We start from the raw sequence: 26,710 nt of genomic DNA on the forward strand, positions 1-26,710 counted from the left end.
CGGCATGCTACTAAAACGGAAAAATATTTTCTCCTGATAATCGTCCTTGATACACGGCAATAGATGAATACCATAGCATTTTTATCAGTTTTCTTATAAAATGTGTGTACAAATCTCGCATGCCTACTTATAATGCGAATCGTTTTTTCTTAAATAGTCAAAGATTTCGCGAAACACTAAAGATTATTTTAAAGGGGACAGGTCATTCAACAGTGCTTAATTCACATTCTTTATAGTCATATATTCAGATTTTGCATCCCCTTTTCTTAAGCATTACACCTTTGCTATTTTCAATTTTCATCCATGTCTGGTTGCTACATCTGTTAAAACATATTACGCAATGTATACTTTGTATCCAGTTTAAATTTTGTAATTTAATTTTTAAAACAATTTTAAACAAAGAGTTAATAATCATTTTACTGTAGATTTTAGCATACTGTCTCGCATTTAACAAACCCAAAATTGTCTGTTTAGTAAAAGTACAGACAGCTCTTGTACGTTGTTTAATATAATATTTGCTGAGTAGGCTAATAACGAAAAAAAATACTTCATTGAAACTTACCCTCTAAGAAAAATTGCCTTATTCACCGCCGCGTAGGTCTATTTAACACAGCCTTTCTTAACCTGGGGTAAATTTGGGGGGTAAATTTCCTCACTTTTGGGGGTAAATTAGCTATCAATCAAAATATCCACATCAGCTGACGAGACAGAAAAATAGTGCCAGCTGTAGGTATTGGTAGCATAGTTTCCTAGAAATGCTTTTTTTAAGCTAGCCTAGTACCCTATTGATTTTTTATCGCCTTGTATCGATAACGTTATGCTTCGCTAATTGATAATTTTTTTAGTTTCTTGGCAATATCCTTTTTCTCTCAGTTACTTCATTAATACGTCATTTGCTGTTTGAATAAATCAGGTTATTCGGCAGTCACGGCATAGATTAAGGCAGTGGTCTCCAACCTGTGGGTCGCGACCCCAAGTGAGGTCGCCTAAAATTTTTGTGGGGTCGCCATAACTCATATTCGTAATGTTTTAGTACGATTTATGTATTTAGTTTTATTTACAATGAGGTCCCACTAATAAACGTGACTGAGTGCATCTTCTACATAAAAATTGCTGTTTTTAGCTCTTTAGAGCTGCTATATCAGTTAACGTACATTTGACAAAATTTGTGTTTTTTGATTTAGCGCAGCAAATGTCGCACTTTTTCTAAAACCACATCAAGCTACATGTACAAGTGTGTCAAACATAGACAGTAGACGGAGATGTTTAAAATCGTCCCTCATTTGTAACATCATAACAAATGCTGTTGATTTCTAGTAAAACATTCGCGTTTTCTGAGGTTGCATTCCACAGGCCAAATTAGAAAGCATATCCACTTAAAAACACAAACAGGCGAAGAGGCTTATCTCTAAAAACATTTTTTACTTGTCATTATGAATACATTCCCCGGCGAAGTAGGTTCCCGTTCTGCTGCATTCTAGCACTTGTTTTAGCATTGCCTATACAATTGTCTCCAAAATGGGGTCGCAATGTAAATTCTGATTACATCTTATTAAAATTGGGGTCGCTTATTTAAAAGATTGGAGACCACTGGATTAAGGTAACGTGTCTGCGAGCAGTTTTGAAAGTTCCGATACACTTTTTGAAATTCCAGTGCTGGTTATAGGCCTACATGTGATTGCCTAATTTTGTCACTGGGTACGGCCTAACTGGCCAAGTTAGTTTATTGTTAATCTATTTAGTCCAATGATTAAGGCTTTAAACAACTCATTGACTGATTATGACGTGTAAAAGTAACTAAAAATGTGATCTTAAAAATGGCATGTCCCAAAAGAAGAGAAAGTACCAGAAAAATTATTTGAATTTTGGATTTACATATCTTATTGAGAATGGTCTTTAAGTTCCTCAGTGTGTACGTGCGTGGAAACATTTTTAAACAGTACCATGAAACCGGCTCCTTTAAAAAGGCATCTAGCAAATTCTCATCCAATCATGATGAGCAAAAACTGGCGTTTTATAGTCAAAGCTGTCCAGTCTGAAATGAAAAAAATAGACAAAACTGGAATGTTTTGACAACAACTCATTTCCAAAAGCGAGGGAACCCGTCGCATTGATTATACCCAGGGTTGCCATACCGTGCTTATTTCTAAGATTTTGTGCTTATTTTTGGGTCCAGTGTCTTAGAAAACACAAATGTGCTTATTTCTAAGAAACGTGCTTATATTAGAAGTTTGTGCTTATTTGTATTTACCAGGTTCTTTGATCCAGATTATAGCAAAAAATGCTTCAAAAGGTCTACATGTGCGCTCTGACGCAAGAAATTAACAAAGCTTGCATTAAATAAGGGTGGTAAAATTGCCAATTTCAAGCAAATAAATGCATTTTTTGTGTTTCGCGCGATTTAGCTACGTTTTTCGAATACAAAAGTAGGTGTTTTTAAATTTTTATTTTATTTTATGACGTTATTCCTGAAAGCATGGATTTCACCCTCGCAATCCTAAATCTCGCCCTGGTCTTCAGTAACGTGCTTATTTTTTTAAGTAGCGTGCTTATTTTTTGGTCTGGGCAGATGGTAACCCTGATTATACCTGATGTAATTTGTTACTTTCCTTTTTTTAATAGATGAAGTTATTTTATATAATGGGGGGTAAATCTGATATTCATCTTTGTTAAAGGGGTAAAACATACAAAAAAAGGTTGAGAACCCCTGATTTAACACGATGTTGAACATAAAGTTTTAATAACTAGATTTTGAAAGTGGTATTGTTTATTTTAAAAACATTGCATTTACTCAAGACAAGAAAGCCACAATAATCATTGTGTTACTTTGTATTTCTATCGGTGATGTTCGGCTGTTGTTGCCCTTGCTGTTGCTGTATTAACCAATCTTGTTGCTGTTGATATTAGCGTTGCTTCCGTTACAATTGTGCTGACTGTAGTAACTGCGTCATTGTCGATGCTTCTAGTCTTGTCACCGATACGGACTGCGTACGTTGTAGACGGCTCTCTAGCGTTGCATAGCGCTGTGGTGCAGCACTTGTTGCGACAATTGCTGTGATTAGAAATACAGGAAAATAAAATATGGGGTTTTGTTCAACTTGCTTGTGACTACTTTTTGTGGTCGCAAGTGAATTTAAAGATCATTTAACCTCTTATTTAGGAAGCTACCGGGTAAGGGTCGCCAAGAGTGAAGAGGAGAATATGTTTGCGGATAATACGCCAAACAAGTAATCATTATAATTCGCAACATATTTTTATACTTTGCATAATAGACAACCTGTAGGTGCCACTAACAATTTCTTTATACGTGACAATAAATAGGGAAATTATTGTAATACGTATTCGAACTGGCATTGCTGTACCAAAATGAGAGGCTCACAAACAGATTTCGATGCCATTAGCCAAACGTTCGTTCAGTATGTTTTTAATGATTAGGAAATGCCTTAAATTTTATTACTGTTAACCAAAACATTGAACTTGTAAAAAAAAATTATAATACATGATTGTGAATTTCGGAAGTTTGTTCGTAAAGCAATTTGAACAGATGTATACCTAAGTTTATAACGTCCTTTCAAAGTAAAGCTACTTTTTAAGAACGTGAATATAATACCAACCTAATACGGATGTTAGATCCTTCAAAACTAGAATATTTTAATCCATATAGTTGTTCATCACAAAACCGTTCATTGTTAGAGCAATCTTCAACAGTTTCGGCACACGCAAATGATGTTTGGTGATACGAAAACCACACCCCTACATTAATTTAAACTAATATTAGTTTATACATAACATCGCTACTCTTTTGCTGATTTTATTTTACTTAAATGTAAAAATATATAAATCCAATAGGCATATCTAATTTATTGCTAATCTTAGGTAAAAACTGTAAAAGGTTAATACATAAGGCAGATGTAATACGTACATGGCTGAGATCGTTTCATGCTTACCGGTTGCTTGGGTGGTTACATCCATTTCGTTGGTCAGGCAGGCGGTTGTGCAATAAATCTCAATTAGTGGCATTTCAAAAGAGAAGTTAACTTCTCCCATGTAGCAAGCGGTAGGTATTCGAAGGTTGTAGTTTGCCGTCACGGCCATAATAGCTTGTGTAGGGGATGTAGTGGTCGTTATTAAATTTGGCGATATGAGGAATGTACTAGGTGTCGTTGTAAGAGTCTCCGTAGCATTGACACGAGCCGTGTGTGTGGTGATAACCGTGTAATTTCGGGTTGGATCCCTAGCATTGCATAAGGAAGTAGAGCAACATCTGTTTCGACAGTTTCTAAGGAAAAGAGAAAAATTATACAAAAGACAAATATAGGTAAAATAAAAGCATTGCTATTTGTTTGGGATGTGATTTTAGAATATCTCCGGCTGTATACGGCACAGAACCGGTGGACTTTTTCAAATCACTTATTTGAATATATATTTAGAATATTGAACATACAATTTGTGTTTACTTTTACGTAATTTAATTATTTTTGGTAACTTGTCTAGTGAATGTAACAATTTTAGACCAGTCATACGAACACAGTTTTCACGTCGGTTGCTTCCAAAATGTCATCTTGTATTTTATTTTGCAGGTCATCGCAAATCGGTTTGTTGTTTGAACAATCGTACAAAGTTTCGGAACAGCCAACCGAAGTTTGATGGAATGAAAATGGTTTACCTGAATGGTTTATACGGATTGAATAGTATTTCGATATAGATGGTATTTTATACAATTCGTGTTACCCAACACTAAGGAGGATGCAAATGTCAAGCGAATGTAGGGTAAAATAGTGACTTACCATCCACCATGAAGTTTACATCCATTTCGTTGGTCATGCAGGCAGTTGGGCAAAATACCTTGCTGAGTGGCAGTTTGTTGGCAAAATGAATTATTCCCATGAAACACGTTAAAGATGCTCCGTTTTTGTATTTGATCATAGTTGGTGCTTCTGGGGATTTTAGTGTTGTCATCGAAGGAGACAGTTCTACACTTTTTGATATTGTTGTTGGGGCTACAGCTGTTGCCGCTAAGGTTGTAGTGGTCACCTCAGCGCTTGTATCAACGGTGCCGGCTATAGATTTATCCATGCCATTGCACAATGAATTTGTACAGCATTTATTCCGACAACTTCTGTTTGACGATACACGAAGTATAAAAAAAACAACTTAGACGGAGACCCACAAGTATTAATTAAACAAAGTGTATACGAAAAAAAACCTATAGATTTACGGCAAGCCAAGGCATCATTTTGTTGTTAAACATATTTAACCGTTATCATAATCGAGGCGTTTATAGCCATCAAACGAAAAAAAAGCTTCCACTAACGTGATATTGACGTCGGATGCAAAATCAGCTTGAAGGTTGAAAAAAAGGGAATCGCAAAGGCGTTCATGGTTGTCACAGTCGTCAACATTTTCGGCGCACATTAGTGTAGTTCGATGAAATGAAAATGGTACGCCTACACGTATTTTTAGACAAATAATAAATATATTGCATATTGATCCAGTTTATTACTTAAGCAATGCGTGTTTTTATGTACGCCTTACCAGCCGCTTGGGTGGTGACGCGAATTTCGTTGGTCAAGCAGGCGGTTGTGCAAAAAATCGTAACAAGTGGCAAATTATTGATAGAATCAATTTCACCCGTGTAGCAGGTTATAAGCTTTTCGTTGTTGTTTTGAAATATTGTTACAGATGGGGGTGTTTCTGTAGCTGTATTGCTTGTAGTTTCTGACGACGTTGTTGGCATTGCGGTTGCTTCAAATACCTTCGGTGTTAGAACAGCGCCGTTGTTTCGATCGGTATGGTTTGCAACAACCTCATAACTAATAGATTTATCTTTGCCGTTGCATAGCGATTTCGTACAGCATTTACTTCGACAATTTCTACCAAGATCAAATAAAAAAATGTTTGAAATGCATATAAAACATATACCTAAAACAGTGTAACAAAATATTTTTAAGAGCTGCCAAGGCGAATATATTTGCAAGAAAATGGTTGGACTTACATTAATTTCATCTCAGTATCTTCCAAAAAGATATCGTGTGTGTTATTTTGTAGATCCGCGCACGACGTATGATTATTATTAGAGCAATCTTGCAAACTTTTGGCGCAGCCAACAAAGGTTTGGTGAAACGAAATTGGCATTCCTAGGGGCGATATACAATAATAACGAGTCAATAAGTTCTCGAACTGTTCATGATTTGAGCTAATTTTTACCAATATATGACAGCTTGTTAGTTTTTTTCTCTAGTAGCCATCTATTAGGTTGTAATGACTTTTGTAGGTAAAGTGGAAACCGAATATTGCATGCTGTCGGCTGTAAACAGGGCACAATAACATGTTGGAAGAGCTTTATAACTTACCTACCACTTCAGAGTTCACGTCCATTTCATTGCTTAAACAAGCGGTTTTGCAATAAATCGTTCCCAAAGTTGAGTTAGTGAAAAAATTGATTTTTCCCTTATAACATAGCATATTATGTTCTGGGTTGTTGTTGGATGTCGCTGTTACGTTGAGTGCTGAAATAGTTGATGTTACACTTGTTGCTTGTGTATTTGCATTTTCTGTTGTTACTGTAGTTATAGCCTGTGTTGTTCGATTTAATAGTGGTGCTGTACTTTGTGTAGCGATACGTATTGTTGCTGAACTTGCGAGAAGTGTTGTTGTTGTAGTTCTTGTTGTAAGATGTGCTGTCCTTCTGGCTGTTGCTCCCGTCGATGCTGTTGTTTTTATTATTATTGTAGTAGTCAAATTCGAGTTTAATCTGGCATCTTGACCAAAGTGACTCATGGCATCGTACGATAGATTCGGATCTCTGTCATTGCATAGAGACGTAGCACAGCATCTATTTCGACAGTTTCTGAAAAAAATTGATTCGTTTTGGCTTGTCTAATTAGATCTAAAACGCCTGAGAAAACAGGATAAGGTGATCAACAAGCCACATTTGGGACCTTCGTCTGTTGTGCACTACTACTCATTCAACAAATTAGGTTGATTTTTTTTATTTTTAGCTCATGCATTGTTATTATGGCATTTTTTCCATAACATTTATATTAATGTAACCTGGACTTTCCTAAAAATCTGCCTGCTCGTTTTTCATGACATAATTTATTGTGATTGGTCTGTTGGTAATAAACTTACAAAATTTTGACTCTCGGATCGGCAGCTTGTGCTTCCTTATTAAGTCTGTCACATAATCGATCAGTGTTGTTGCAGTCGTCTATCATGGATGCACATGCAAATGATGTCTGGTGAAACGAAACTTTTGACTCTGAAAATAGAAATTTATAATAAACCATATACAAATTACTCGACGTTAGTCAGGTTAATTAGCGTATTTTCCAATCGTATTAATAACTATAATATTTCCAACGTGTACTGAATGCAACTTGTCAGCGTTGTCCCAGCTGTGTAAATAGTTACCGTTGCGACTCAAAATGAATTTTATTCAAGTAAAATGTAAGAAGGTGTTACCTCTTGTTCAATATCACATATTATGCGGTGTACCATCCCGTGTGAGTTTGTAAAGCCGCGTGTTATAGCCGATGACATAAAAATGATTTTTTTCCAAAACTATTCAACATTTAACCACACAGTACTTTACGTGTGTAGCTTGTTAAAAGTGCTAAATATTTCTTATGCCTTATGAAATCGTCATATCATTCATCAGGCCTGATATCAAACGCAAGCATTTTTGTTGGCCACTAAAAAAAATATTTTTGAAAATGCAATAATTTTTTATACGACGTACAAATAGCACTATATAGATAGAGTTATACACACCAAAAATGCAGCAATTTATGTCGTAAATTTTTTCATATTGTGTAATCGATTTTTGAAGTGACAGAAAATTTGTGGCGTACATTTTAAAATAGCAAAGGCGGTATTCGTCTGTAAAATTGCGATTTAAAATCTTTTATACCGCCTGGCCAAATATGTATCCCGATTAACGGGCCAAATGTGTAAAGCCGGATTGAACCACAGGCTAAACGCCATTCATATTGCTGGAAACCTCCAGGTGTTAATAAGGAAAAAAAGGCTCACCGATGTAAGGCCATATACTGAAGCAATTTTTAATAAGCGCCACATTAAACGAAATTAGTGCACTTATTGCCTGTACCTTTGCAGACAAAAAGTATAACAATAATATTTAATCTCCGTTGGTGGCAGGAACGGAACTCAGCGGGAGCACCAGACATGCAATAAGTTGGCGAAAAATTCTATGTCGCCTTAAAACATATAACAAAACTTGCTTGACCCACAGGGTTGTCTCGGCAATAACAATTAATTCAATAAACTTAATATTTAACTAATAATACTCCTATTTTGTCGTTTTTCTCTTTATGTATATCAAACCGTCTTTAATTAATCACTGTTTGAGTATAGTAAGAAACTCAGTAAATGCATATAGATTGAAGTCCGGTGGTCGGCAACCTATGGCCGCGGCCAGTCAATATATATCATCAGGCCCCCACCTTTTACAAACTGGACACTAAAGTTTAAGGTTGCGCGGTAAAAAATTGCGTTTATTACAAATTGCGCAGTAAATTTTCGTTTTTGCGCACACCATTTCTATTTTAAAATGCAAAAAAATATTTACACTTTTTATTATCGACTGTGACGTAATACTTTGTAAATTATTGTGCCTTATCGGTTTTTATCAATATTGCTATGTGTTTTATCTGAGGATAAAGTAAAATGGATCTTTACTGAAAAACTAGAAATATATAATAATAAATCAATAAAATAAATAATCGCGGACTTCCACGATCACACATAGTTGCTGAAATGATTGGTGAAAACAACATAGCGCATAGTTTAGTTATTCGTATAACAGTTGAATTGAATGTATTATCATTCAGTAAAACGACAATCCAGTGACTATACTTACCGGCCGTTGTAATGGTCACGTCGATTTCATTGGTCAAACAGGCGGTTTTACAGGCAACTTGGGTGATAGCAGCACTGTCGAAGTTGATTGTTCCGCTAAAGCACATGGCAGGACCCGTTCGGTTGTCATGGTTACTGCTATTGGTGATGCTGGATCTTGTCAATGAACTTTTACTTGTGGCGACCATGAGACGAGTGCTAAGTGCTGTTGGAACGGCTGTACTTGGACCACTGTCCACCGAGTAAGGGCCTCGCGGTGCATTGCAGTTATCGGTTGTGCAACAGGTTGCCGAACAAGCTCTAAGAGTATATATTCTGCCAGGGTTTGTCTGTTATACAACTCTTATTTAAAAATTCAGAAATGGTAAAAAAAACTTTCAAATACAAAAGATGAGCCGTCGATTTTGTCATTTTAATAAACACTGCACCGATGAATTTCCCCATAGGGGGGAATTTTTAAGTTTAAGAGGGGATTTTGACTAAATAAAGCACATTCTAGTTGGGGGTTATATTTACGTGCATATATGCATATTGATGAAAGGTATGAGCAGAGCCCAATTCAAAATTTTAACCATGCAGGCCTTTTTCGCAAGCAAGAAAAAAATTGGGTAAAGTGTACAGTTCCTTATTATTACGTTCAGCAGCATAAGGTGTACTTTACCCCAATCTGGCAGCAATGTTTGGAGTGCTGCTCTCGAGAAAAAAAAATCGTAATTCATTGCATTGTTTTGTAGAATTGCACATAGATTCCTCGTAGATGCAGTCAAAACTTGTTTCACGAAAACTCGGGTAGGCTTAAATCATAAAAAAACCTTAGTTTGTCACGAGTTATTTCACTGAATTCGTAGCTATCTATGAACACCATATCAATTAAAAAGTGCCACGGCCTGAAAAGTTTAGGAACCCCTGAGATGTTTCGTACTGAAGGCGCGAATCCAGGATTTTCGCCGATCCAAGATTTTTTTGAGGGTGGGGAGATTTTTTTAGATGTGGCGTCACAAAGGTTACATCTTTTAACGTAACTTCATAAAAGGTAACCATAAGAGCATACGGTTGGTTTATTTTGCTAAAATTACAGGTTTCAGATGTGTTCGATTAATACAAAAGCTACATTTTGAAAATGTTATCGATTTACGCAAAAACCGCCTTTATATCGTTTAAGTTGTCAAAACTTTCATTTTAGAGGGTGGGATGAGGCGCACGACTCCTTTTTTTTAACCATTTCACAAAACAAACATAGGTATACTAGAAACATAATGGAGGTGTGCGAAACAGTTTTACATTTCCGTGGTTAAAATAGACAAAAAAATGCAGTTTGAGTGGGTCATGGTCACGCGCCCCCCATGGATCCGCCCCTGTTAATAGACCACTAAGGCTATAGCATATTTAAAACTTGTCTTTAATCCTCAGGTTAAGGATTATGGTTAACAGTCTATACTAGAGTTTTCTTATATCAGCATCGGCATAAATGACATAGAATACATAATATACGCACCTGTATCAGCTATACTCAGCGTGTATTCGACTCTCAAGCAGCGAAACGGACAGGAAGCAATGAATGTGCTGTCACTATTAAAATTTTTCACTCCAATTGTGCAGGTCACGCTAAGCACGAAGTCAGCTGCCGACGATAGAGCAAGAACAGCGTACAACCAATTCTTCATGTTCATATTTTTTATAAAATCTAATCAGAAAAATAATATCTACCGGTACGACATTCGTGCAGGTGGGGACCCAAAATGTATTCAAAACTTTGTTTTATTGTTATAAACTTATTCTGTTAAAAGGTGGCGTGAAAGGTATAGTCTGGTTGCTCAAAAGGAGCAAAACAGGTAAGCGACATAAATGAATAATCTTCATCGCAATGAAATGTAACAATGTTAAAGCTAGTATTCACCTTAGGGCACCGACATTTTCGAGCTAAATCTATATGTTATGCCTAGTGCGACTAAGCCTATTACCTGGCGTTTTCTTAGCTTTTACTAATTACTAAACTAAAACAATAAACCGGAAAATTAATTTGTAATGGTGAACTGCATATATTTATCTCAAGGCTCGTAGGTTATCTACGAAGTTTGCAGGATAATCGTTGTTCATATTTCGCTGCCACCTTTTAATATTTATCAGGTTGCAGCAGTATAACTGCATTTATGACTGAAAAGAAAACCGCATACCGACATTCACGAATCTCGAAAAGCGCTTTCAAATATTCTCTTAAATGCGTATTGATATAATTTCAAAACGCATTGCAACGATAATTTGACATTTTTGCGACACTCATTTACACAAGGAGAGTTCTTAAAACTTTTTGCTAACACTTTTACTTTTCACTTTATATCACTTCTTGCTTTTTTGCCTTTACATCTTTTTCATTGTCATAAAAGAGTTTCAAGCAGTACCTCGTTATTACATTGTTAGTTTGAGCCCCTGAGGGACATTCTTTTGGACTCACGTGACTCTGTTAGTTGCTGCAATTTAAGCTTGGAGTTAAAGGCTGCTGTACTTTTTGCTGTTAAAGAGTTTGGAAAATTAAGTAAATTCGAAAACGGGGAAAATAATTAATTGTGATGTCCAAACAGAGTCCCAGCCAAAGTTTAAAATAATCGGCAAAATAATGTTTTACCACTACGTGGAGCTATACATCAAACATGTAGATTTGTTTAAAAAATAATACCGCAGTTAGTAAAAAAATCAGAATACCATACTACACTGGCAAAAAAGAATTTCGCAGCATATCGAGTTAAATGAGCCAGTCTTTAAAGTTACATCTGTGGCTTTTTAATTTGTGCTGCGTCTTTTTCTTTCGCCGTGTGACTTGTTATCGCGTAACAAAAAAATACCGAAGTGTAAACATCCCGGGGTTGGTTTAAAAGGGATTTTTTTATGAAAAACATATTTGTGTATAATTTCACAGCCATAGGCCTTACGTCGTTCCTGCAAATATTTGAAAGCCGAAATTAAAAATGGATTTGACAGGCTTTATTTATGGTTCCACTTAACATAAGTGGCCTGAGGAGTATATACAAGGCTTCGAATGTTTGCGTCTTCGTCTTACGTCAGGTTTAAGAAACTTTCACCATCTTGGGCATCTTAGCAGCCTTTTGGATGTTTCAGTTCCCTTTAGCACATCTAGACCGTTCCTACACACAATTTCGCCTAACATTAGCATGGTATGATTTATCACAATAACTATGTTGTCATTTTATGGCATGGTTTCCAGAGATGTTACGAATGGCGCACCAAACTAAAATGTCACTAGCAAGGGTATGCTTCTTCATTTTATGTTTTACCATAAACAACGTTAACCGCTTGGTGTAGATTTGAAAGCAGAACAATTTTCCTTGATTATTTGTATATGTTGTTGCGTCCGCTTTTATACATAAAAGTAAATTATGTAGGATTTTATAATTTTTTTCTAAAATACTTTAGAAAGATTCCTAAGCGATGAAATTGATTTGAAATTTGGATATATATATCCTGGCTTGTAATTACATAATGTTATAAGATTTATAAAATTATTTGTGGCAGAGTTTAATCTAGCCCGGTGTCGGACATAGTGTTAAAACACATTAATTACTTTTTTTTCCAGTTTTAAGAATTAAATATTTTAGTAGGGCGATTATTTTTTGACCAAAAATATGAGAAATTTTGACCTGAAAAATTGACATTTTGACAAATTTTGACATAAAAAAATATTTTTTTGGACAAAATTTTGACCTATTAGATATAAATTGATTAAAACGACATATTTTGTTTCAAGTATTGCATTGGTGTCTTGGCATCGTTAACCACACGTTTTTAATGCTTATCTGACTACTACTGGTCGAACACATCAGTTATATTTCGGGTTTATGGAAAACTCATGAAAATGCTTAGTTAGGCTCCAATTTTTGTCATTTCAAAAAGACCTGGTTATAATAAAATGCTGTGTAAATAGTTGAAATACAACGTGAACATAACTAATAACAAAAATCTAGTATATTATTGGAATAGTAAATGGAACTTCATGAGGCCTGCGTGGTTATTTCTGCTGGCTCGCGTATGTCGCATATTATCATAGTGAAGATTTAATACACTTAAAATGTCATTGAATATAATTCAACACTAATTTATTTCTGATGGACAATTTTAAAAAGCTGCACATAGTTTTTTTTTTAATTTTATAAGTGATTTATATGTATTTTTAATCGATTTTCATATGAAATAATTTTGACAAATCTTGACCTAACGTGCAAATTTTGACAAAATTTTGAGTTTTTTTGACAAGTCAAAAATAATCGCCCTAGTCATTAGTATATTTCTAGCAATAATGTACAGAAACTTATACATTCTTATCTACTCTGCCATGGATATATACAAAATACAGAGCCGATATGAAGGAAGCATATGAGCTAATATTGGATGGTTTGTTGAGGCTTATCTCGTGCGGTATACGGAGGAAATTTCTGCACGTCTTTTTGCGCCTGGGGTGGTTTTGGTTCCCAGTTGCACAAATGGTTGTTTTCCAAAAGTCTCGCAAAACAAGTTGCTGCAAAACACTTTAGATTAAAAATATGAACGTGAATGTCTGACAGTATCAGCTTTTATGTAACATTAATATTTCTGTTATTAAGTGTACAGTTATAAGGGACAACCTTCTTAACACATTATAAAGGACGTTATTAGGGTACATACATCACAAACATGAGGTTATTAAACATGAAATTATAGACTTAAATGTATCGCAACCCTAATATTATAACATCCTTGTAAAAGTTTTACTCACACTCTTTAGTTCGTGTTAAACTTATAGGGACATCGTTCAACAGTCAACATTTTGACTAATCTTTTTGTTTGATTTAGGTTTTTACTTCCGTCATCACACTTGCGAAAACGTTCATTTTTTCCTGAACATATAAGCAGCTATAAGCGCACTCCCAAATTTGGTGATGATTGCAACGTTTATCACGTGCAGATTATTATCAATCGCATTTCTGCACTTTCTTAAAACGCCTGAGGTGGTTTTACTTCTTCATGGCAGCATAAGACTGATGGTTGATTTCAACAGGATTAAGTTGGCAGCATCGGCATGCGTCCGATCGTAAAAGGCGTAGCATAACCTTTGTTTGGAAACACACATAAAAAGCGACAATACCTAAAGCAGAAAAATCTATATAAACCATAGTATTAAGACTAACGACCTAATTAAGCAAAATATGCAGTAATATCCATTACAGAATAAGATCGAAAAGTTCTGAATAAGACTTAAATCTGTTGGAATACGTCCTAAATCCACTGGAATAAGGCTCAAATGGCCAAAATAACGTCTGAAACTGTAGGAAGAGGGTATGGATCGATCGGGGGCCGTAGGTCTGGCATCGGTTGGTTTGGTGTCGACGTTTGGACGCCCTAGTTTGACCGGGGTTGTTAGGGTGCCGCTGCTTTAGCATTGATTTTTTGGCCCTGTTTGGGGTTATTGGTGGATAGTGTGTGGGGTTAGAAAAAGGGTTACGGTTAAAATAAGCAAAGGAGCTCGTTATGTACTTAGGGGTGGGGTTTGGGGTTAGATAAAATGTTGTTTAGCCTGATTCTGGCCATTTAAGTCTTTTTCCAACGGGATTATGATTTATTCCATTTTAGACGGTACTCAGACTTAGTCCTACTTATTAAAAACAGCAGCACTGTCCCATTTTTAGGCCATCCCAATAAAGACAAAAACTATAGTCCTTAAGACTCCACAATAGAGATAAACTATCTAGCGTTGTGTAGGTGCAAAATAACTAAAAGGCACCTGTGACGCACGGCCAACGTGGCAATATGCGAAAAACTGTGATAATGCCTTTTTTGCGCCATGAAAGGAAAAAATCAAAGTCCTCATAAGTCTTGAATAATTTCGTTGTGTTGCAGACTATGCATTTTCGGGCAAAAAGTTTAAAGCTTTCGTGGTAGTGGGCTGTACAATTCCCCACAGAAAGGTGTGGTAGTTTGGGCAGATAGCGTTATGCGAAAAACACCGCATTTGACCAATCATGAAAGTTGTATGTTGGATCGTTCTGATAAGAAATTTATTCTACTTTATCTCCTGGCTAATAGCAAACCCATTTCGTTTAACTGAGAAGTTTAATTGAGTAAATCAGATTTGAGATCGCATCTATTTAGGTCATAATTTTTTCTAATCATGTCATTTATTTTTTAAGGGTTAAACATATTAGAGAAGAACGTAGGGCGACGGTAAAACAAAAGCTTAAGGTATTGTCATAGACGTTCGAGTCACAATTGTTGAGGAATTATTCCAGGATCCAGGGGTCACGTGATAATTCCCCTAAACTATAAACGCAATTCTTGTTTGAATACTAAATATGTTTCACCCAACTTTGAGAAAATATTTTCCAGCCCAAAGACGCCGTGTGTACCAAGGCGCTCTGCAAAAATGTTTAACTCACATATCTGTATTTAAATGTACTTTTTTGCGCTTCGCGCAGATGTATCTATGGTCTATTAAACTTAAATATAATATTAAAGTACGAATGGTAAACTAGTTGGATGTATTGGTATACCAAATAATCGTTTTCCTTAGGTTAATAAGACCAAAATGCACTACTTCCTGTACGTAGTCGCTCTCTTGTTGTCCTCGATCGAATGTTCGCTCGCAATAATTTGTAGATCGGGAGTACAAAACTTCAACTCTGGCGAAGTTAATTCTGTAACATGTAGTTCTGTGACCCAACGCTGTTATAGGACGGAGTATATTGTGGATGTTACAAATACAGGTACGTGCTATCATTCCTACCAATGCAAAATATAGGACAACTATATACAAAGCCCACCGTTAGCCCGAGTTAATTTTCTTTTACCACGAAATACCGTAAATTATTGTATTTGTATCGAAGTTGTAGTTTTTTTTTAGTATAAGCGTGTCTCGCTTTAATAACCAGATTTTTATATTAAAGCCAATCCCACAAACTTTCGGCAAACCAGTTACGGCTGCGTGTTATCGCCACAGACTTGCAATTCTGCAATAAGGTGCGACAGTTTGAGTAAGGCCTTTCGTGAAAACAACACGCCCGGTTTAACTTTGAGCATAAGGTATGTTTACTTTGATTTAAGTTCGGTTTGACTTTATAGTTATTTAAAGGAAATGCTTTATGTTTTTATTTAAAAATGAAGCTGATGTTTAAAAGGTTTTAGATATAATTTAAATTTTTTCCATGTGTTTAATTCGTTTTTAAAGTAACCCAAAAACACTGCTATCAAAATACATGCCCTCTTTTTTAAACTCTTTAGAGATTGTTCGACAAGCTGTTGCAACACCGATAACTGCAATGCACAACGTGGTCTTTATGCGGTGAACAGTGGCTCACGCACAACTGTTCCGCCAACAATCAGCACTTTGATGGTCGCCACAACAACCAGCACTTTGGCAAGATCCAGCGCCACCATAAGCAGCAATCCTGTCAACCAACCAGGCTCAAATATGTGCTATAGCGGAGTGATTAACTTTGCCACAAAAAAAATAACTCAAGTAGCTTGCAAAACCAAATGCTTGACCAATGATATTGACGTTAACGCAGCGACGAACGGCAAGTGCAATAAAACTATTGATCAGTTAAATTTAAATTACAAGTACATGTAAAAAAATTGTATTGCGTGTTTTCATTATCGTACTTTTTAAAGCCGGTGGATAATAATGCTATACGAATTTCTAAACTTTTTCAAAAGAAAGTTAATCAATATACTTGGGTACACTATGCACGGATCTGTAATGTAGCTTGATAATGAATTGCAAAGAACGAACTGAACGTTGACACCTTATTAACACCGCTGTACCTGTTCAACACCTGAAGGTGCTAAATAATGCCCCTACTTTTGAAACTCAGATTGATAACAATTGCGTCCCATCTCCTATAAGTGATGCTTGAAATGCTTTTCAGTCGCATTAACTAAAGATTATACAAGCTCGTGTCAAAACGTCTTAATCAAGATGCTGTTGATTTACTCGACCTTTTTGGCTTTGCAATTTATTATAAAGTTAATCAGATGTGTAGAATATCACATCCTGTCTCACGATATGTTGGAAAGGTAGAAATAATGTGTAAATAAGTATTAGCTATCAAGCTATGCATCACTGTCACCAGCGGGGGGTTTATCGCCATGTTGATAGACCAGGCGTAAGCTTGGGCTATTTGTTAAGAAGAACTTTTCTGTTGCAGGAATATCATTTTCCTTCCATCAGACTTCTTTTTCATGCGCATCCAATTTAGACGATTGCGACAACCAACGTCGCTTTTGCAACACAGTTCGAAGAGAACTACAAAAAGCCCTTCCGATATCAATAGACGTCTCTGTTATGTAAGTGCATTTAAAATAAAAACAAATTGTATCACATGAAAATCACTTATTCGGTAATGTTTGATAAAATTAAACATGTCAGAATACGTTATTTTGTTTTTTAAAAGAAACTGTCGAAACAAGTGCTGTACCAAGTCGCTGTGTAACGCCAGAGATCCTTCTCTTACGTACAAACGCTTAGATGGCCACATTCTTCCAAACGCTGACTTCAATGTCGCTGCAACTACTGCCAGAACAGTAGAAACTATCACGACTACAACAATAGCACCAACTACAACGAACACTAATGTCGTTAGAAGACCTTTGTCCTGTTACTCGGGAGCAATCAATTTTGCCGTAAACAGGCCGCTAACCAAAGTTTCATGCTCAACCGCCTGCTTGACAAACGAAATAGACGTCAACTCCGAAGTAAATGGTAAGTAAAAGGTTAACATATTGTGATGCTATTTTGTGATTTTCGTTCATAAAATTAAAGAAAGAAGGCCTTCGTAAGCTTTTAATTTCAAGTTAATAAGGTGAACAAATACTTCTATGCCAAAGAATATATCCAAATAACGCAGCCGATGATATGTTTGTGAATGTAAATAGTAGTCCTATATTTAAACGAAACTTTCTCGTATTTTTTTTTTCGATGTCGTAATTATTGCGTATTGAGATCGTTTTTTCAAAAGTTGGCAAAACATTGTTGTAAACCAAACATTTTAAAATACTTAAGTTCCAGTCAAGCCACTTTTAAAACAACTTAAGATCAATTTATTTGCAAAAAGTAGTATGTCAAGTCTACGCCAGTTAAGTCAAAGTCAAATCCTGGACATCGGTAATAAAGTTCGTATAAACTCGCCCAATCCAGATCAATCATTCAATTAGCAAACAACAACAAAAACAGAGCAAGGAAAACATGATTATTCTTCAACAAACATATTAAAATTATTGTGTTGAAGTCAAGTTATGCTATAAAGACAAATCTCAAAGTCAGTCATTTCTACAAAAAACTCCACAAGTTAAGTCACGTTGCACAGAAGACATAGTCAATTTAAGTACTTTGTTTGGTTTAATTATTGTCCTAAAACCCCTTAAATTTTCTTATGCATTTGAAACAAGAAGTGACGGAAATCTACCTTTTTTCTCAGGGTTCAAGTATTCTTTTCATCAAACCGTTTTTTCATGCGTATCCGATGTGGCCGAATGCAACGATCACAAACGCTATTGTGACGGAGTTCGCAGTGACCTAGAAAAAGCCGGTTTGAAAGTCTCAGTGGTGTGAGTATAAAACGTGTTCTATCAAATTCGATTGAAAAAGATGTGCAACCTTTTATGCCGACGAGCCAAATACGCGTATTCGGATTAGACCGCAGACCAAACGGATTTCTTATCGTTTATATCAGATTACCTTACCACAGGGGTTCTTTAACTTTTTCTAACGCGGACCCCTAACACTTTTTTTGGCCTCGCGTGGACCACAATAGGCAATTTTTTTTTTAAATGACGTCATGAATTTACGTCACAATACAAATAGACTTTTTAAGTCTGCTGATTTCGGTCCAAAAATGTGAAAGGGTGACGGAGTTTAATGCATTCAGTGCAATACCGGTTTATTTTTGATTAAACTGTTGTGTTTGTAAAATTGATTACTTCTTAACTATACACTAATATTTCAATTAGGCCTTCATAGACCCCTAAAACTAGGTGACGGATCCCTAAGGGGTCCATGGACCCCAGTTTAAGAACCCCTGCCTTACCAGAAAGGCTGTCAAAAATATTCTTTATTGGTGTCTGCAAAAAATGCTCACCCACGAATGTTTTTTTTTATTTTAAAATCTAACGTAGATCGTACTTGGCTTAGCTATACGTTGGCAACAGTGTGTTGGAAAACTAATTCATTGTTTTACTTGTTATTTCATTTTATAGTAACTGCAAAATCAAATGCTGTTCCACGCCATTGTGCAACACCAGAAATCCTTCTCTTGCGTACAAACGCCTGGATGGCCACATTTCTCAAAACGCCGACTTGTTTGTCGCTACAACCACTGCTATTAGAATCCCAACAACAGTTACACCGGCAATACCCTCATTGACGACAATATCGCGCAGCAGTCCTACTTTTTGTTACCAAGGAGCGATCAATTTTGCTGTGAAAGGTCCACTTAAAAAGGTTTTTTGCCAGACCTCCTGCTTGACCAACGAATTAGACATAAACTCCGAAGCAGGTGGTAAGTAAAGCAGGGACTTCGACCGTAAGACCAAAACTAAAACGACATCAACATCAAAATAAAACACAATTCGGGATAAGACCAAAATCGGACTAATATACCTCGTCTAATCAGAATATGACCTAAAACGGTCGGAATTAGACCTAAATGGCCAAAATATGACCTATACAACCTTTTTTCTAACCCAAAATCATACCTATAGCTTCATCACCAACTCCAATAATGCCAACCCTTACCTAATGTCTAACCCCACCCAGTTTTCGTCCCAAACCCAAAACAGGGGCAAACAATCCGCAGCTCAAAAAGCGGTGCCTCATCACGTCGTTTAAATTATCGTCCAACGCCGACACCAAAATGCCCCAATGGTCACACACCCGCTCCCCACAGTTTATGGCGTTACTTAGTCCATTTAGGCGTTATCTGATGATTTAGGACTTATTCAGACAGGTTTAGGTCGTATTTCAAACTAGTTTAGTTCAAATCTTTTTCACTACAAGTTTATTTAAAGGCCACCGGAAAAAAGTACGCCTTTAAATTTCATGTTATATAACAGAATTCTGCGTACGACCTTTCTTTGAAAATTATTATGTAAGATTTCAACGACACTTTTTACACATCATTTTTTCAGTGTAAAGCTTTTTATAAACTGTTTTATTCCGTGCTAAAATCTTAATTGGCTTATGTCAATAATTTTTGAATAGCGATTTATTTAGAATCGAGCAACTTTTGTCAGTGTTTTTATGTTTTACCTTTCCTCAAGGACTCCTATGACGTATACAGCCTATGGGGGCATTTCATAGAAAATTATACCTATATCTGTCTGAAATATAGAAGTGTGAGTCAATTCATAATATAAATATGCTTTTAGGGACTAAGTTTTCATTCCACCAAACTTCGTTTTCATGCGCATCCACTGCGGACGAATGTGACAATACCGATCGCACTTGTAATGCAGTTCGCAGTGAACTACGGAGAAGCGGACTTGACGCCACAGTTTTGTAAGATACACACATGTGCTAAAAAAACTAAACTTTTTGTATTTAATGCTAAAAAGACAACTTTATGTCAACTTTCTGTGTACGGTTTATAAGCCTTAACCTATTAATGATGATTGATTACTATAGAACAGAAAAATGTATGAACAAAAAAAACATATAAGGAAATAACAAATTATTGTTTGTATATTAATACTATAGCGTTCGACAGAATTCATGTATCGTCTCCTACCTTCATTTGTACCAACGACTTAAAAGAGAAATCAATTTTATATTATAATTCTGCAGAATAAAAAGGTCGTGAACAGTACTTATCTACGAAAGATAGACTAGAACCTAATCAAATTATCGTGTTGTTGTTATTTTACAGAAATTGTCAGATCCAATGCTGTAGTACGTCGTTATGTAACGCAAGAGATCCTTCTATGATTTACAAACAATTACCCGGACACATTGCTCCGAATAATATGGGTCCTGAACGGGCTACGACTACGGTTAAAAGTACCACATCAACGACCACCACGACCCAAAGACCCGCAGTCACAACGACAGTGTCGGCACAAAACAACCAATTGAGTTCAATTTCTTGTTACAAAGGAGAGATCATGTTTTCCAAACAATTGCCACTAAAAAAAGTTTTCTGCACAACCGCCTGCTTGAACAACGAGTTGGACGTAAATGCTGATGCGACTGGTAAGCACTGCTACATTTTTTGTATTGTCGCTATTGTTAAAAATCCGTGGCTTGCGTTATGTTATTTTTATTTAAAAATATTTAAGCAATAATGTTATTTATAGTTGTTTGTAAAAGTGTCACTGTGATAACTTAAACCGCCGTGCTCACCATTTGTGTTAATTATATTGTAGGGGTGAAATTATCTTTCCATCATAGCACATTTGGCTGCGCTGAAACTTTGAGCGATTGCTACGACAATGATCGATTTTGCAATGAACAACTAATCAATTTAAAAGATGAAATTTTGCTTGCGACCAACATCAGTATCATGTTAGTACAAGTTTTGTAAAAATATATCACCCCGTGTTTAGTATTTTTTCCGGGCTACCCCCTTAAAAAACACGCCAATCGTAGGCTTGGCTCACATAATGTAAATCCGAACTTTCGCCAAATTTACAGAACATTTCGAAACCGCGATGTTTTGTCAGAAAAGATGCGCGTACAACTGTGCCATAACGTAACGCAATAATCTGGCATACGTCAGACATAGCTGTAAAGGTGGAAATTATCTTAAGAAGAATTACCATTATATAGCACTACAGAAAAAAATATGAGCCTGTAAAAACATGTTTACTAAAAGGTAAAAAGGAGCAATTACATGTTTTCTTCATTCCATTGTGTTTGTTCAGCAAAAAACAGCTATTTTTCTTATGCTTAAATATGCCTGGTAAATTAACGCCCAAAGAGTTAAAGAATCTAAAAGTATCTTTTGTAACTGTCTAATGCGCCATACGTGGTTAATCTACTATATATGCATAAAGGCACGAAGTAAATGTAGCTAACCGCAACCTAATTTACATTGATAGTCATTTTTCAAGGCAAATTTAAACGCAAAATTAAATAGTAAAAGCACTTTTATGTTGCAACTTAAAATAATCTGGAACAACACCGAAAGCCATTGCAGACTCACCGAATCTGTCGATCAATGATGCAAACAGAGCAGGCTATAAAAACAACTAGCCTGCAGTGAGGTTCGAACTCACGACCTCCGGTCAAGCCGGGACCGTCGCTCCACCAACTGTGCTATGCAGGCCCAGAGAGGAGAGAGTCGAGAAACAACAAACCCGGAACAAGTACGAAAATATTTGTTTAACTATTTCCTGTTTTATCACAGAAACTGTCGAAACAAATGCTGCCAAACATCCCTATGTAATGTAAGAGATCCCACCCTGACGTATAAACTTAGCACAAGTCACGCTAAACCCAACGGTGAGCCAGGTGAAATTACTACCGCTGCTGCCAGAGTTATTGTTGCGGTAACAACGACTCCAATGCCAGCAGCAACAACAGAGACCACAACAAAATCAGCGCTGATCACAACCGTCGGAAATACAAACGTCGTAAACTACCAGAACCCGAAAACTTGTTATAGTGGATCGATTAGCTTTTTAGGGGAAACAATATCCGAGGTTCCCTGCAGGACGGCATGTTTAAGTAGCGAAGTAGACCTCAAAGGTTCTTCGTTTGGTAAGTTGGAAAAGTTATGTTTTCAAAAGAGTTTGATTTGTATAGGAGTATGTTTTTGTCTGTCTTTGTAAAGTTCTTTGGTTAAATATTTAGACGTATGGGCTTATATCCGATATATTTGTAAACCATGACAAAACATCACTTTGCTCCAAGCAGGAAATTTATGTTTGTTGTTTGAGGCAACAAAACGTTATTGAGCAATTCTCAAACTTTTCGACCTGTTTATTTGCCTCCTTTGAATCCATGCTTAATATAGAACCCTTTAAAATTTAACAAAAAAAATATCAACAATTATAACCTTTCAAATGATTTATAAATTATCATTTTGAGAACCATGTTTTAGAGCAGTTTTCGTTTATTTATTTTGCTTTACTTGGTGCTAAAAAAAACATTTTAGAGTTATACACTGAAAATGTAAATACCTTTACATGCAGGAAACCCATTTTCGTTACACATGACGGTATTTGCGTGTGCCGATAACACGCAACAATGTGCAGATGACGACCAAATCTTCTGCAAATCTGTAAAACCTTTGTTGAAACAATTGGACACGGGGATGTCCATAACAAACATTACTCTACAGTAAGAAATATGCATTAAGCAATACGGTTACTTTAGGCGTATTTTTTAGAGAGACATTAATGCAACAATGTCAGGCCTGTGATAGACTATATTGTTTTCAGCCTTACGTCGGCGAGTTGTGAACTTAGAGGTTAAATCAGGAATACTAGTAATGTGGTCCATCAGTAAACGCAACAAAAATTGTATATGTAGTAATTAAATTACTATCGTATCGTGTTACACACGTGGTGTTTTTACAAAGGTTGTTTTGTTAAGAAACGATACAAAAGCCATTTTTGGTCGCTGAACGTGTAGCGCTTTAATCGGCACAGTCCTATTCGACAAAACTAATCAGAATTAAGTTTGGCGTTCGCGGGTTGGACAGTTTTCAGAGATTAAATCGCTCAAATTTAGATGTTTTTTAAATATTTTAGCTTTAAAATTTATTGCAAGCCTAAAACGAGATGCATAAGTTTTTTTTTACAAATTCTCCCACAGAAAGATTGTAAAAATGTTTTTCTTGTAAAAATTTGTTTTAACAGAAATTGCAAAATATCATGCTGTTCCACGTCCCTGTGCAACGTAAAAGACCCCTTTACTAGCTATCAATTGTATTTCGACGTGAGTGGTGTAAACAGCGGCAGTGTTAACTCAGTAACAAGTACTGTCAGTTCAAGAGCAATAACTGCAACGAGTGCAGGAAGTTCGGGAAAATCATTAACCAGGTGTTACAGTGGTGCGGTAAATTTTGCCACAGAAAAAATTCAATCGGTCAAATGCACCACGGCCTGTCTGACAAGCGAACAAGACGTACATTTCAACACTGGGTCAGGTATAAGGCCTATTCTTGTGTCACTAATTCGCCAGTGCAAAACCGTTTTTTACTGTATACTTGAATAAAAATCTTTTACATTTTTTGTTTGACCATTTCATAGAAATTTACCTGATAAAATCACACCAAATTGCACCTTGTTTTTAATGTTTTTAATGCATTATTGTTATTTTTAAACAGGAACACCGATTTCCTTTAAACAGATGACTTTTGCTTGCGCCCCAAGTCTCAGTGTTTGTATTGGTCAATCATTTTGTAGATTATTTGGAAATTCTTTACAAAATTTGGATATCTCTTCTTCTGTTCGTGACTTAGAAATTCGGTAAGTTAACTCTCGGTAAATCCCATTTCATTGTGAGAATAAAGGTCTGTAACAAACAAAATATTTTCGTAAAAAAATAAATATTTGGTTTTATAAACAAGGATAGACATTTTTATTGCAATGAACAAACGGTAAATCAAAACTTACAGTTGTCAATAATTTTAACTTCGTACGTGCGCACTCCACCAGTGAACAGTGTGTGACTGCTAGTTTTGGCATGAAAATGTCATTAAATAACACATTCTAAGTACACCAAACTGATCTTTGTTGGTTGGAACATCAATTACCGTATTTTTGCAACCAAAACTGTTTGTTTCCTATAGAAATTGCAGGACCAAATGTTGTACCACCACTCACTGCAATGCCAAGGACCCATCCGCAAAGTTTGAATTAAATTCTATACCGTCTTCTGGAGGCGTTGACACTGGTCTCGATTTTTCTACAACAACTTCGCTTGCCATGAAAACAACTACAGCTGCGACAACTGTGACAACAACTGTGACAACACCTGTGGCAACAACTTTGGCAACTAGATACAACAATAACGCTAAACCGATAGTATGTTACAGTGGAATAGCCAATTTCGACACAATAACGCGAAAGCCGGTCAATTGTACCACTGCCTGTTTGACCAACGAGGTGGATGTGGATGTTGTCGCACAGGGTAAATCTCTGCCACCTGATTTTGACATTACGTTACATTATAATATTATGTTACTTTTTTGTTTTAGCTTTTTAGAGAAACACGTAATTTAATTACTAATATGAACTATAAATTAAATTCATTTCAGAAGCATCCTTTTCCTTCCACCAGTCTACATACTCTTGCGCGACAAGCCTTGCAGATTGTTATGTCAGCCGTTTGTGCGATGCAGTTGCAAGTGATGTAAGAGGAATGGACCTTGGATTGACTGTGTCTAGCATTAAAACTCAGTAAGCTGTTTATAAATTATATTATTTGAGAAAATTAGGTGTCAACAAACCCAATATACTAAATTTGATCACTGTGGAATATGGGCACCGAAATTTACAATTGCCACTTTGTCACTTATTTATCACTTTCATAACCAATGTTTTTAGAAAAAGTAACAAAATAAACTTTTCAATACCAATTTTGTTATCTCAGAGGAAAACGACATTGGCCATCCCACATATAACAATCATTGTTTCGGCCGTTGGCCTTTGGTAATTTGCCTATATTTATTAAGTTACAATGTCAATGATATCTGTCTTTATACGGGGCTCAAATGGAACCTTCTGAATTAGCGACTCACATACTGAGCTTTTTCGTGAGCAGCATCATAACTTGCTCCGCTTATAGTTTGAACCTAATTGTTCGTTATAACTACTGTAAAACTGGGACGCGCTTCAACCGAACAAACACTGTACGGTAGGCCTACTAACAAACTAACTCGAGCCCCTCAGTAGACTCAAAAAAGAAAAGGCAACCAATAGATAAAACGCTTATAATTCTCTGCACCAGTTTTCCCAATGCCAGTGCGCAGTGCCAATAAACTATATACTATTTTTACAGAAATTGCAATACCAAGTGTTGCAACTCTTCCTACTGCAACAGTAAATCATCAACAAATGACTATGAACTGGTAATGAACCCTTAAACGGATGACACCAGCGTCAAAAACTTCATTTCAATCTCTTCGCTAAAACAAAAATAGTTAAAATGAAAAATTCTGTACATTACATTCATGAAGTTCATGCAGTTTACGTGATTGCTATTGTAAATTGCTTGTTATTTTTGTCAAACACGATATACATAAATACGTTTGTGTCCTTATAAAAAGTTCGGTTATTTCTTAGAGAATGAAATAAAGTAAACTCTTTGCTGCTTTAAGGTTTTCCGGAAGTGGTTGTGGTTTTATAGAACACTGAACAACTTTTTTCGACCTAAATATGGAATACCGATACCACCATAAAAATGATTTGACGCAAAATCCAATCAGGCCGCTGTAAATCATCAAAAAATATTGGTTATTTGGTACCGGACAGTTATATTTGGTACCGGACAGTTATAAAAAATGTGGCTTCGTTGCAAATCCTTTTGGAGGGGAATCAAATATTTGTGTTACCTTGTTTGGGGTTATTGATGTTAAAATTATTAGGGAAGTTGGTAATGTACTTAGGGTTGGGGTTCGGCTTTAGGTGAAGTGTTGTATAGGCCAGATTCTGGTCATTCGGTGACAAAAGAACCATGAAGACCACGACACACTCACGCATTTCTTTGCGTGTCCTACACATTTTTACCTGAAATAAATTTTTCGATTATATTCAATGATCAACTCCTAAAGATTTTAGTTTAACAAAATCGCACAATATTTACTGAGGAAAAGTTACTAAGTAAGGTAATCAACCAAACACAACA

General features: G+C 36.1%; 2 protein-coding genes across 2 annotated transcripts; one reads left to right on the forward strand and one right to left on the reverse strand.

Annotated features, from left to right (window-relative positions):
- Window positions 1–2,835: 2,835 nt before the first annotated feature.
- LOC146160721 (uncharacterized) lies at window positions 2,836–9,447 on the reverse strand. The gene is made up of 11 exons (XM_083384997.1): window positions 8,882–9,447; window positions 7,132–7,261; window positions 6,354–6,850; window positions 5,996–6,137; window positions 5,536–5,873; window positions 5,315–5,447; window positions 4,788–5,119; window positions 4,528–4,666; window positions 3,948–4,279; window positions 3,615–3,753; window positions 2,836–3,052 (listed from the first exon to the last, which is right to left on the reverse strand). The coding sequence occupies exons 1-11, from the start codon at window positions 9,066–9,068 to the stop codon at window positions 2,836–2,838; spliced, it is 2,586 nt and encodes an 861-aa protein (XP_083241123.1). The 5' UTR covers window positions 9,069–9,447.
- Window positions 9,448–15,412: 5,965 nt separating this feature from the next.
- On the forward strand, window positions 15,413–26,194 carry LOC146160722 (uncharacterized). Its single transcript, XM_083384334.1, has 17 exons — window positions 15,413–15,629; window positions 15,810–15,945; window positions 16,144–16,439; window positions 17,070–17,208; window positions 17,316–17,623; window positions 18,339–18,468; window positions 19,117–19,418; window positions 20,287–20,416; window positions 20,784–21,106; window positions 21,280–21,418; window positions 22,263–22,615; window positions 23,050–23,197; window positions 23,719–24,008; window positions 24,189–24,330; window positions 24,654–24,994; window positions 25,122–25,263; window positions 25,865–26,194. The coding sequence occupies exons 1-17, from the start codon at window positions 15,452–15,454 to the stop codon at window positions 25,947–25,949; spliced, it is 3,582 nt and encodes a 1,193-aa protein (XP_083240460.1). The 5' UTR covers window positions 15,413–15,451; the 3' UTR covers window positions 25,950–26,194.
- Window positions 26,195–26,710: the final 516 nt, after the last annotated feature.

The sequence above is a fragment of the Ascidiella aspersa genome, chromosome 3 (assembly GCF_963924565.1).
Source record: "Ascidiella aspersa chromosome 3, kaAscAspe10.2, whole genome shotgun sequence".
In the NCBI taxonomy this organism is placed as follows: Eukaryota; Metazoa; Chordata; class Ascidiacea; order Phlebobranchia; family Ascidiidae; genus Ascidiella; species Ascidiella aspersa.